Source organism: Macaca nemestrina, chromosome 14 (assembly GCF_043159975.1).
Source record: "Macaca nemestrina isolate mMacNem1 chromosome 14, mMacNem.hap1, whole genome shotgun sequence".
In the NCBI taxonomy this organism is placed as follows: domain Eukaryota; kingdom Metazoa; phylum Chordata; class Mammalia; order Primates; family Cercopithecidae; genus Macaca; species Macaca nemestrina.
This window is the reverse complement of record NC_092138.1, coordinates 117,549,222-117,561,873: the sequence shown is the minus strand read 5'-3', so window position 1 is coordinate 117,561,873 and position 12,652 is coordinate 117,549,222. Positions and strand designations below refer to the sequence as shown.

General features: G+C 53.0%; 1 protein-coding gene across 16 annotated transcripts in view; it reads left to right on the top strand.

Annotated features, from left to right (window-relative positions):
* LOC105471934 (SEC16 homolog A, endoplasmic reticulum export factor) overlaps positions 1-12,652 on the top strand; it is a 46,395-nt gene that overhangs the window by 31,773 nt on the left and 1,970 nt on the right. For 12 of the 16 annotated variants that reach the window (XM_071078639.1, XM_011724789.2, XM_011724786.2 and 9 more), the window contains 11 exons: positions 342-587; positions 1,509-1,591; positions 3,674-3,826; positions 5,731-5,808; positions 5,984-6,040; positions 6,217-6,328; positions 6,762-6,899; positions 7,159-7,253; positions 8,686-8,760; positions 9,288-9,347; positions 10,482-10,559. In XM_071078639.1, the coding sequence (XP_070934740.1) occupies positions 342-587; positions 1,509-1,591; positions 3,674-3,826; positions 5,731-5,808; positions 5,984-6,040; positions 6,217-6,328; positions 6,762-6,899; positions 7,159-7,253; positions 8,686-8,760; positions 9,288-9,347; positions 10,482-10,559 (1,175 nt within the window). The remainder of the gene's footprint in view (positions 1-341; positions 588-1,508; positions 1,592-3,673; positions 3,827-5,730; positions 5,809-5,983; positions 6,041-6,216; positions 6,329-6,761; positions 6,900-7,158; positions 7,254-8,685; positions 8,761-9,287; positions 9,348-10,481; positions 10,560-12,652) is intronic. The other 4 variants (XM_071078640.1, XM_071078633.1, XM_071078634.1 and 1 more) reach the window with 3 other exon arrangements.

Sequence of the window (12,652 nt, the reverse complement as noted above, 5' to 3'; positions counted from 1 at the left end):
ACCATGGAGGAGGGGACTCGAGTCTAGCAGAACTCTGTGCCAGACGGTCGCTGTGGGCTTGCGTTTGGGCTGGGCCATGCCCAGGAGCCCACGTGGTGCTCTGACACAGTGTTCCTCCTGCCCCCACCCCTGGAAAAGAAAGTGAATCTTCTGCTTTTCTCCAAACCACTGATGGTTCGGTACAGTGGTGATTTCAGGGCTCTTTGCTCTGTTGGGCCTCCCTTGTAACAGAAACGGGGCTGTACAAAATCACTTGTCATAAACATGTTGAGTATCAGCTCCTTCCAGTGACTCAAGCTACCCTCAGTAACCCCAGCCTCTTCTCCATTGTTCCCATGCAGCTCCGCAGACGCTCCCTGACGGCCCGTTGGCCAGTCCTGCCAGGGTGCCAATGTTCCCAGTGCCCCTGCCCCTGGGGTCCCTGGAGCCGGGTCCTGGCTGTGTGACCCCAGGGTCCGCACTTGGCTTCCCGGAGCCCTCCAGGCCTGATCCTGCAGCGCTGTGCCCGGGGCCTGGCCTCCCGCCTGGTGTGCCGCCTCTGCAGGAAAGGAGACACTTGCTCCAGGAAGCCAGGAGCCCAGACCCAGGTGGGGCTGCAGAGATGCTGTCTTGAGAGCAGAAGCAGCACTGGGGGTGGTGTTTGTGGGGATTGGTGGAAGAGATTGAAGTTATTTGAGCTTGAAACAACTTACGTTACTTGTCTTTTTTTTTTTTTTTTTTTTTTTTTTGAGACGGAGTCTCGCTGTGTCTCCCAGGCTGGAGTGCAGTGGTGTGATCTCGGCTCACTGCAAGCTCCGCCTCCCGGGTTCACGCCATTCTCCCGCCTCAGCCTCCCGAGTAGCTGAGACTACAGGCGCCCGCCACCACGCCCGGCTAGTTTTTTGTATTTTTAGTAGAGACGGGGTTTCACCGTGTTAGCCAGGATAGTCTCGATCTCCTGACCTCGTGATCCACCCGCCTCGGCCTTCCAAAGTGCTGGGATTACAGGCTTGAGCCACCGCGCCTGGCCCGTTACTTGTCTTAATGTAGACCAAACATTCTGGAAGTTACAGACTGGATGGGTTCAGAGTCTCACTACGATAGTAGTATTAATGCCAGTTTCTTTTGTGACTTGGCTTTTTGTTATGATAAGAAGCTTAAATGGCCATCTGGGGCAGGGCACGGTGGCCGTGGGTCTCCTGGGATCTGTCTTCAGACCCTCCTGACCGCCTGGTGAGACAGACAGGGGCAGGTCATGAACTTCTGTCTGGAAGTTGATTTGGTGGATCTTGTCCCTGGTCTGTGCCTATGTCTATATGTGTATATATGGACAAAGCAAAACACAGGCCTAGCTTTAAAAATAAAAGAGTGTGCACACATGTGGGACGATGTTCAGTCTTGGTTTCTGCAAACCATGCTGGTGTGGCGGTAGCTGGGTGGGAAGGCGGTGTGCCTGTTGATCTGTGTGCCGCACACACGTCCCGCCGCCTCGTGACCGAGATCACAGTTGCTCTCTTTCCCGTTGACAGGGATCGTGCCGCCGGAGGCACCTGTTGGAAACTCCCTTTCCGAGCTAAGCGAAGAAAATTTTGGTGGAAAATTTGCTACTCTGGTACTTTGTCACATTTTCTTAAACTATTTGTTTTCCATAAAGTTCATCGAGTGGGCACCCAGACTCCTTGCTGAGTTGTAAGTAGGAGGATGGTAGTGAGGACTACGAAATTGTTTCTAAAATTGTTTCTTAAAGCGGAAGTGCTTCTAAATAGCTTTCATCCTTAAAATATGAAGAGTTGGTGAAAACGCTGGTAGGGAAAGACGGGAAAGAGAATTCAGTAGCATAAAAACAGTTACTTTAAGTAGAAGAAATACCCAGATATCATGAAGTCCCCTTATTATTTTTAATTCTTCCAAAATGGGCACCTTCTCTGATTTCTGCATCTCTTTTTCTTTTTGTATTTTTGAGATGGCATCCCGCTCTGTTGTCCAGGCTGGAGTGCAGTGGCGCGATCTCGGCTCACCGCAACCTCCACCTCCCAGGTTCAAGCAGTTCTCTGCCTCAGCCTCCCAAGTAGCTGGGATTACAGGCATGTGCCACCACACCCAGCTAATTTTTGTATTTTTAGTAGAGATGGGTTTCATCATGTTGGCCAGGCTGGTCTTGAACTCCTGAGCTCAAGTGATCTGCCCACCTCGGCCTCCCAAAGTGCTGGGATTACGGGTGTGAGCCACTGCGCCTGACCTTTTTTTTTTTTTTACCCTAAGACATAGTTTCATTCTGTCACCCAGGCTGAAGTGCAGTGGCGCCATCTTGTCCACCGCAACCTCCGCCTCCCAGGTTCAAGCGATTCTCCTGCCTCAGCCTCCCAGGTAGCTGGGACTACAGGCATGTGCCACCATGCTTGGCTAAATTTTTGTATTTTTTGGTAGAGACGGGGTTTTGCCATGTTAGCCAGGCTAGTCTCGAACTCCTGACTTCAAGTGATCTGCCTGCCTCAGCCTCCCAAAGTGCTGGGATTATAGGTATGAGCCACCGCACCTGGACATCTCGTTTTCTTTTTTTTTTTTTCTTTTTTTTTTTTCCTTTTTTTTTTTTCTTTTTTTTTTTTCTTGAGATGGAGTTTCACTCTGTTGCCTGGGCTGGAGTGCAGTGGTGCGATCTTGGCTTACTGCATCCTCCACCTCCCAGGTTTAAGCAATTCTCTGCCTCAGCCTCCCGAGTAGCTGGGATTGCAGGCGCGCACCACCACACCCAGCTCATTTTTTTTTTTTTTTGTATTTTTAGTAGAGATGGGGTTTCACCATCTTGGCCAGGCTGATCTTGAACTCCTGACCTCGTGATCCACCCGCCTCCGCCTCCCGAAGTGTTGGGATTACAGGTGTGAGCCACCGGGCCCGGCCGGGCCTGACCTCGTGATCCACCCGCCTCCACCTCCCGAAGCGTTGGGATTACAGGTGTGAGTCACCGGGCCCGGCCGGACCATCTCTTTTTCTACAGTAGAATTTCTTTTCTAATTTTTTTTATCTCACAAGATATCCTGGAATACAATAGAATTTCTAACATTTTCACTGGTTTTCCTGAAAGAGAGATTTATCTGATTAGACATGTTTGGTATAAGATGGTTGCTTTTATACAGACCGCATTCTGGAACCTTCTTTACTTATACCCAGCCCTTCCCGGGCATCCCATTAGTAGGCGATTGCTGTAGTTTGAACTTGCATTCGGTGTTTTACCCTTTAAAATATTGTGTCCCTGGAAAAGTAAAAGTGAGGGTTGAGCTATTAAACACTAGGACTTGACCCAGGAATAAATATTTTTAAAAATCATTGTATCTTTGCGAATGCGCATCGCCCCACTCTGGCCAGTCTTCCCTCAGTGTGTGCTCACGCTCCATTTCTTCCAGCCCGGAATCTCCGTCGAGGGTCTGCATTTGCATTTCGAGTGCTGAGTGCTCCCAGATGGAGCTGCTTATTAAGTGCGGCTGGCTTTCTCTAGTCAGGCCAGGCAGAGGCTCCGGGAGGCCCAGTCAGGGGGCTGCTCTCCCCAGCCCCCTCCCTGACTCCCTCTGGGCACCAGAGTCATGTGGCCTCTCAGTGACATATTTAAGGAACACACCTGGGGAAGCGCGTCCCCGCTGTCTTTCGGTTCCTGTGTGAGGAGCCCCAGGATAGCCTGTTATGCGTTGCCTTGTGACAGGCCCCCTCGAGGACGGCGCCAGACTCAGAGGCCCCCCCAGGGTGGGATCGTGCTGACTCGGGCCCCACGCAGCCACCTCTGTCTCTCCCATCCGCTCCCGAAACGAAGAGACCTGGACAAGCAGCCAAGAAAGAGACGAAGGAACCTAAGAAGGTAGTACAGCTGCCCCCAGTGCGCCCAGCGGCCAGCAGGGTCTGGACAGGAGGCACGCTTCCCAGAGCGCCGGCCTCTTAATTCACCACACGTGCAGACAGCCTCCTGATACAAACAGCCGAGTGTCTGCAGTGCACACAGCATGATGAGTGTCTATGTATTTGTGCCTTCGGATAACAGGATAATAGCCCACCCAGGTCAGCATGGGGACACAGTCCGGCCCCCAGAGGTCCCCTCTGGCCATTACCTGTCAGACCCACCCGCAAGGGACCAGACGGCAGCCGCTCCTTTGTCCTTGTGGTGTGTGCCTGCCGCCGGCTCACGGACTCTCCCAGTCGTGGACTTTGGGACAGCTTTCAGTGTGGGGCTGGGAGCATTCAGGCCCCAGGAGCCTCCTGGCCAGTCTCTTGGTGAATGTGCTTGTTTTCCTTAGGTGCGCGCGGAGGAGCGGAGGGTTTAGGTCGCAGGACGAGCGTGTGTTCAGCTTTAGGAGACACTGCTGAGCAGTTGTCTGAAATGGTTGGTTGGTTGGTTGGACATTTGTCACACGTCCTGCAGCAGAGGACAAGGGCCCCAGATATCCGTCTTCACCAATACTGGGCAGTGCCAGTTCTTTAACTTAGCCGTTGTGCTGGGGCTGATGACATCTCATTGTGGCTTATACTCTGCATCTCCCCAGCGAGGTGTGATGCTGGGCACCTTCTCGTGTCCCTGTTACCATCTCATTGCCCTTTTGGGGCGGTGCTTGTTCAAGTCTCTATCCATTTTTTTGTTTGTTATTGTTTTTTTCCCATAAAGATGGGGTCTCACTATGTTGCCCAGGCTGGTCTCAAGCTTCTGGGCCCAAGTGATCCTCCCGCCTCATAGCTGGGACTGCAGTTGCAGCCACCGCACCTGACTTTCCTCTCCATTTTTAATGGTGATCTCTTACTGACTCGCAGGAGTCCTTTCTGTATTGTGGATATAAGTCCTCTTAGGTGTATTGATTGTGATATCGTCTCCCAATCTGTAGATTGTCTTTTTACTTGTGATGGTATCTTTTACCCCAGCACTCTGGGAGGCTGGGCGCGGCAGCTCACGCCTGTCACACCAGCACTCTGGGAGGCCGAGTGGATCATGAGGTCAGGAGTTCAAGATCAGCCTGGCCAAGATGGTGAAACCCAATCTCTACTAAAAATACAAAATTAGCTGTGCATAGTGGTGGGCGCCTGTAATCCCAGCTACCCGGGAGACTGAGGCATAGAACTGCTTGAACCCAGGAGGCAGAGGTTGCAGTGCACCAAGATCGTGCCATTGCACTCCAGCCTGGGCAACAGAGCAAGACTCTGTCTCAACAAACAAACAAACGAAAATGAAGTGCATCATGTGAAGAATAAAGTAAATTTTCCTAATAACCAAATTCTCCACGCATGGGAAACACAGAGGGGCCGTGTCTGCCTCTGACACACGCTGACTTGGACAGCCTGCCTTCCACTTCTCAAAGGGCAGGATGTCGGAAGCTTTCTCAGTGTTCAGACGTAAAAAGCTCATGAAGGCACGTTACTGTTCTGACCTATTTAAATTTACAGTAAAATACACATAACAAAATGCACCATTTTAACCATTTTCTGAGTGCACAGTTCTGTGGCACTGAGTACATCCACACTGTTGTGTTACCATCACCACCATCCATTTCCAGGACTTTCTCACCTTCCCATTCTCACCTTCCCAAACAGAAACTCTGTCCCCTTGAAACGGAGCAACAACTCCCGGTTCCCTCCCACCTCCATTCTCCTGGTGTCTCTGTGGATCTGGCGACTCTGGGGCCTCACAGAAGTGTGTCCTGTAGAATTTGTCTTTTTGCCTCTGGCTGATTTCATAGAACGTAGTGTTTTCAAAGTTTTTCTTGTGGTTTTTATATTTAGGGTGAATCCTGGTTCTCTCGTTGGCTACCTGGGAAGAAAAAGACAGAAGCTTATTTGCCAGATGACAAGAACAAATCGGTGAGTGCTGTCGAATACGGCACAGGATGTCCGAGGAACTGTAATGATTTTTCTGTCAGTTTCAGAGCAGACCTGAGTAGGTGTTTCCTGAGGTTTTGAAGTGTCATCATTAATCAGATTCTAATTCTGTTTAGCTTCAGTCTACTGACCTTTTTTCTTTTTAAAATCTTGGCAGATTGTTTGGGATGAGAAGAAAAACCAGTGGGTGAATTTGAATGAGCCAGAAGAGGAGGTACATTGTCATTTTAGTTCCCGTTGGGTGTGAGGTGTGAGTGGAGGGAACAGCTTCGTGCGGCCCTGTGCTATTTGGGCGGCTGCTGCTCCTTGTGGAGCGTCCTGACTGCCGTCCCAGTGGGTTTCTGGTGCACGCAGTGCAGTGCGTGTCTGAAGCTGCGTTTCTCTCTGCAGAAGAAAGCCCCGCCCCCGCCTCCAACCTCGCTGCCCAAGGCTGTGCAGGCTGCGCCGCCGGGTCTCGCAGGGCCTCCTGGAGCCCCGGTGAACATGTTCTCTAGAAGAGCAGGTAAGGGTGGCCTTGGAGTGGGAGCTTGCTTGAACGACTAACTCTCCGAGAGAGGCCAGCGTGTAGCTGTTGTGCGTGGGGAGGAGGTGATGGGTGTCACACCGTGGAAGGTAACGCTGGTGTCACGAGGAGGAAGCCTTGGGGACGAGCGCAGCTCTCCAGAGCATTACGTGGCTCCACAGCCGTCTGCATTGACAAGCTGTAGGCACAGCCATGTCCGTGCAGAAGCAGAGGGCCTGTGCCACAGCGGGGTGAGATAGGGAACCACCCCAAGGCCAAAAGCCAAAACACATCTGCGTGTAGAAAGGTGTCCTCGTCAGGGTTGGGCCACGACGTGGCTTCCAGCATGTCCCTGCGTGCTTTTGCTCTGACACAGTGAGCACTGGAGGCCGCCTGGCGCGTTCGCCTCAATTTGCTTCCCTCCCCTTTGCAGCCGGAAGCAGAGCTCGCTACGTGGATGTCCTGAACCCGAGTGGGACCCAGCGGAACGAGCCGGCTCTTGCTCCTGCGGACTTTGTCGCTCCACTCGCGCCACTCCCGATTCCTTCCAACTTGTTCGTGCCGAGCCCAGGTAGGCGGCACAAGCACCAGCCCCAGTCTCCTGACCTTTGACCCTCTTTCTGTGGGTCTCCTAAATGTCCTGTTAAAAGAATGACCTGGTCAGCACGCAGGGAGCCTGGGGTTGGTTTGTGGTTTTTTTATGATTTGCCTGTTTCTGCGTGAGTGTGCCATGTGTGCAGCACGAAACTCTCTTCCTCTCTGGGTGTCTTCAGTGAGACCCCAGGGATGTTCTGGACGGAATCATGGCCTCCTCACTCTCTCATCCCCAGATGCAGAAGAACCACAGCCTCCAGACGGGACTGGCAGGGAAGGGCCTGCACCAGCTAGGGGCCTGGCCAATCTAGAGCCTGCCCCAGAGCCCAAGGTGAGTGGCTGCGGTGGGAAAGAGGGGAAGGGTGCCCAGTGAGGAGTCACCTCCCCATCCTGCCAGATAGGGCCTTGCCTTCTGCAAGTCAGTACCCAGTGTGTATGCAGAGAGTGTTCCGTCTTAAATGCCTCACACTTGTGTATGATTGAGACGGCAGGTAGAATGCATGGTGCCAGGCGGGACAGAGCTGTTTGGGAAGACGGAGATCTGGGGATGGTGACGGTGATGATTGCTCAGCACGGCGAATGTGCTTAAAACTTAAAAATGATTAAAGTGGCAAATTTTATAGTATGTGTATTTTACAATTTTTAAAATTGGAAAAAATAAAATTACTCTAAGTTAAAGAGAAATTATCTACCAATAATAAAAGTTAAGTATATGTTCATCCAAAAAAAAAAAAAACAAAGGGGCCGGGCGCGGTGGCTCAAGCCTGTAATCCCAGCACTTTGGGAGGCCGAGACGGGCGGATCACGAGGTCAGGAGATCGAGACCATTCTGGCTAACACGGTGAAACCCCGTCTCTACTAAAAAATACAAAAAACTAGCCGGGCGAGGTGGCGGGCGCCTGTAGTCCCAGCTACTCGGGAGGCTGAGGCAGGAGAATGGCATAAACCCGGGAGGTGGAGCTTGCAGTGAGCTGAGATCCGGCCACTGCACTCCAGCCTGGGCCACAGAGCGAGACTCCGTCTCAAAAAAAAAAAAAAACAAATGACTCCCATGTGAAGTAGAACAGCTCTGACCAGCTGGGAGTGGTGGCTCACGCCTGTAATCCCAGCTTTTTGGGAGGCCAAGGTGGGCGGGTCAGTTGAGGTCAGGAGTTCGAGACCAGCCTGGCCATCATGGTGAAACCCCGTCTCTACTAAAAACAAAATTTAGCTGGGCGTGGTGGCAGGTGCCTGTAATCCCAGCTACTCAGGAGGCTGAGGCAGAAGAATCGCTTGGACCCAGGAGGCGGAGCTTGCAGTGAGCTGAGATTGCATCACTGCACTCCAGCCTGGGCGACAGAGCGAGACTCCATCTCAAAAAAAAAGAGCAGCTCAGACTGCACTCTCTACAGGGGGAGTGGGACAGGCCTGGGCCTAATCCTGTTCTCCATTCATCAGCTGTGTAAAGCATGGGACAGTCACTCACCTCTCTAAGCCTCAGTTTTCCCCTCTGTAAAATGGGAATAACAGTAGCCCCAGATTGCAAGCCTGTCATAGGCACACAGGCAACTGGGAGAGAGCTGCGGGGGTCCAGAGCCAGCAGGGTTGTGCGGCTGGAGCCGCGTGTGAGGCACCTTTCTTGTCACTTCTCTCTGAGGAGCACTTGACGTGGAAGAGGAGGGCGTTTGCAACCCAGGCCAGAACAGCTTCCTATTTTTCGGCCTGGGGTGAGAGGCTTAAATTCCCTGGGATTTGGTTGCTGCAATTTTTCTTTTTCTTGGCAGGTTTTAAGCTCTGCAGCGTCACTCCCTGGCTCTGAACTCCCCTCCTCTAAGCCTGAGGGTTCCCAGGGAGGAGAGGTAAGCAGTGCCAACGCCAGGGCCTCCCACAGCCCAGGCCTCCCCAGCAGCTCACTGTCCAGGTGCCTCTTCCTTTATGGAGGGCGGTACTGGGTAGGAAGAGGCAGTTTAGAAACAAGAGCACCTCAAAGGTGGCGTTCCTGGGGGAAAAAAAATTGCACTTGTTTTAACAAAACCATGTAGGAGCTTCAGGAAGGGTGAAGGGGTTTGAGTTGTCACCTCAGTCCCGGTCCCCTCCCCTCAACAGCATGGAATCGTCTTGAATTGTGAGGTGTCAGGAGGTGAAGCTGGCTTAGGCCAAGGCTGGACTTCTCCTCCCAGCCCTCCCCTGAGATAGTGGTTGTTTCGGGGTAACAGCTTTACGTTAAGACAGGAATCTGAAGCTAACACTGGCTTTTTTCCTTTTGGGTTATATTGATTCTAATGGCATCACAAAGCTTTTGAAATGGAACTGACGGCTTGGATTGGACAGTGACGCGCATGTTGACTTTTGTCCGTGTTTTATGTGTGTTCTTGCTGTTTTGTAGCTTTCGCGCTGTAGTTCAATGAGTTCGTTATCACGTGAAGTGAGCCAGCATTTTAATCAGGTACCTGTGGCTGGTGGTCCTCACTAACATGAGAGCTGGCCTGTGTCCCTGAGCACGCGGTGCCGGTTCGCCGCGTGCGCTTTGCCACTAACCTCGCCCGTTGGCTCCCTCAGCGTCACGTGACCAAGGGTACAGGGTTCCTTTTTTTTATTTGAGACAGAGTTTCAGTCTTGTTGCCCAGGCTGAAATGCAATGGTGTGATCTCAGCTCACCACAACCTCCGTCCACCTCCTGGGTTCAAGCGATTCTCCTGTCTTGGCCTTCCTGAGTAGCTGGGATGACAGGCACCCGCCAGCACGCCCAGCTAATTTTGTATTTTTAGTAGACACAGGGTTTCTCCATGTTGGTCAGGCTGGTCTCGATCTCCTGATCTCAGGTGATCCGCCCACCTCAGACTCCCAAAATGCTGGGATTACAGCAGTGTTCCTTTAAAGGGGGTTTGCTGTTCAGTATCCACATACACGGGGCGACTGGACCAACCCCGAGGTGTCCTAGCGAATGAGTGGGTTCTGTCATTTTGCTCGAATTGGTTTTTCCAATGACGGGCCTGGGGCGTGGCCTCACCGCGTCAGTGTTTCCCGGGTCAGGATGCTCTCCTCTGGAAGGAAGATTTCTCCTTTCTGATCAAGCATGAGAACATTGGTTTGAGGCCGGGGCGAGTGCAGCAGTGGCGGTGTCCTGCGGCCAGTGTGGGAGGGAGGTGAACGAACCCTTCATCTTCTGCCTGTCACGGCACCAGCTGCAACCGTGGCTCAGCAGAAAGGCTTGCTGTGACCCTTCTGCCTGCAAATGAGAGCTCTGGGCCTCGTGTCGTGGCTGGAGCCTTAGGTCTGCAGCCATGGGCACCTCCTAACCGCCTCGCACGCTCAGCGCCACCTCAGTGCCGTGTGCACCTTCCTGTTGCATGTTCCGGTGCTTAAAACATTGGCTCTGCACGTTGCTTTGATTTTCACCATTTTTCTATGAACCATAAAATAACTAAATCTGGTGTTGCAAGAAGTGCCTTCAGTCTGCTTCTGTAGTTTATTTACAAGTACTGTAAATCCCATGTAGAAGCGGCGTCTGTATCTGCAGTTGAAATGCCAGCTGCTGTGCAGCACAGCCCCGCTGAGGTGACTTCTCTGTGCTTCTCAGGCTCCTGGCGACCTCCCTGCTGCAGGCGGCCCTCCCAGCGGGGCCGTGCCCTTCTACAACCCTGCTCAGCTGGCACAGGTGAGTGACCCTTGCCTTTCTCCATGAGACCCTGACACGTCCACTGACTTCCTGACCCTGCTGCTCGGTGATGGCAGCTTTCTTCCCTAGATTCTCTTTCTCTTTCTTTTTAAAAAATATATATTTATGGCCGGGTGCAGTGGCTCACACCTGTAATCCTAGCACTTTGGGAGGCTGAGGCGGGCGGATGACAAGGTCAGGAGATCAAGACCATCTTGGCTAACACAGTGAAACCCTGTGTTAAATACAAAAACCCTGTGAAAAATACAAAAAATTAGCCGGGCATGGAGCTTGTAGTAAGCCGAGATTGCGCCACTGCACTCCAGCCTGGGCGACAGAGCAAGACTCCATCTCAAAAAATATATATATATATACACACACACACACACACACACACACACACGCACACATTTATTGAGACAGGGTCTCGCTCTGTTGCCCAGGCTGGAGTGTCGTGTACAGTCTCTGATCTCAGCTCACTGCAGCCTTAACCTCCTGGGCTGAAGCAATTCTCCTGCCTCGGCCTCCTGAATGGCTGGGACTCCAGGCGCGGTCAGCACACCTGGCAAATTTTTGTATGTTTTATAGAGACAGGGTCTCACCTTGTTGCCTAGGCTGGTCTTGAACTACTAGGCTCAAGCGATCTTCCCACCTCGGCTTCCCAAAGCGCTGGGATTATAGGCGTGAGCCACCATGCCCAGCTTCTCTTTTCTGAATGAAAGTTGCACACCTACTGTGTGGCAGTCCACAGGGCACTGTGAGGAGCCACGCTGGGCCCTCCCCGGCTGCCATTTCTCCCTCTGTGTGGACACCAGGCCCTCAGCGCTCCCGTGTGGGGCCCTGTGTGGACACCAGACCCTCGGTGCTCCCGTGTGGGGCCCTGTGTGGACACCAGACCCTCCGTGCTCCCGTGTGGAGCTCTCTGTGGACACCAGGCCCTCCGTGCTCCTGCATTCGCTTTGCCTTTTCCTAGGTTGCAGTTTGTAAAATGTGCTTGGCTTTCTACTTGTGTATCCCTCATTCAGCCCTCAGCTCTGCCACGTCTGCTGTTCTGTCCTCCTGGAGCCTGTGGTCTCTGAGCCAAGTGTGTTCTCTCCTCCCTTGGCCTGGGCACCCGAGTCTCCCGGAGTGGGTCCTGCAGCTTTGGAATCCTGTGTTGCTGCCTTTCTTAGTTACTCCGTTTGTCTTGGTGACACACATCCTCCAGTAGCTCTTGCTTTTTTTGTATGTTTATTTAGAAGCTTCTTGACAGAAAGGTCCCGGGGTGACTTGGGAGAAGCCTTTCATGTCTGGAGCTGCCTTTCTTTTCCGGCCTCTCTGGCTGGCTGGCTGGTAACATTCTTGGGCCAAAGTTGCTTTCTTCAGAACTGCAAGTGGCCTTAGGTTTCCTGGTGCCTGTGGTTGCTGAGATTCCAGGTCCATTCTGCCTGCAGCCCCTTTCGGGGTCCTGTTTCCCTGGGACCTGCAGGGCTTCCCTCTCAGTCCCCTTGGGCCTGAATGCATGCCCTTCAGCTGGGGAGTGTTCTAGAATGTTTTCTGCGGTTTCCCTCCCTCAGCCTCGTCTCTCCTCCCCTCTCCCTTGCCTGTGGAGTATAGACTGGCTGTCAGTGGAGGGGAGCCAAGCGGGGGCTGAGGTCTGGGGCATCTTGGGATTCAGCCCCATCGTCACCCCAGCCTGCCCTCACGGCTTCACACACTCCTCACGGCCTCACACACTCCTCACGGCCTCACACACTCTTGACCGCAGGCTTCCCGGGCTGGGGCCTAGCATTCCTGCCCTGGTCCTCTACAAACAAGGCCGAGGCTCCCAGGACCACTCCCCGCAGCTGCCCCTGGCTGTCACCTGCTTTTCTGCATCCAGACTAGTCGATTTTGGTGTTGTCCTGCTTCCTTTGCCATGTAGTTAGTGCCTTTACACAAATTCCTTGGCTTTCCCCTCCATGAGGCTTTGCAAGGGAGTAAGAACGGATGCCTGCATTGGCTGGCTGTCTGCACCTGGGGTCCCCGCGTCCCCTGCAGTGGCCAGGCCTGGCCACCACTCCTCCCGGGACTCCGGACAGCCAGGCTGGCTGTGCAGAGCAGCTCTGGGTCTC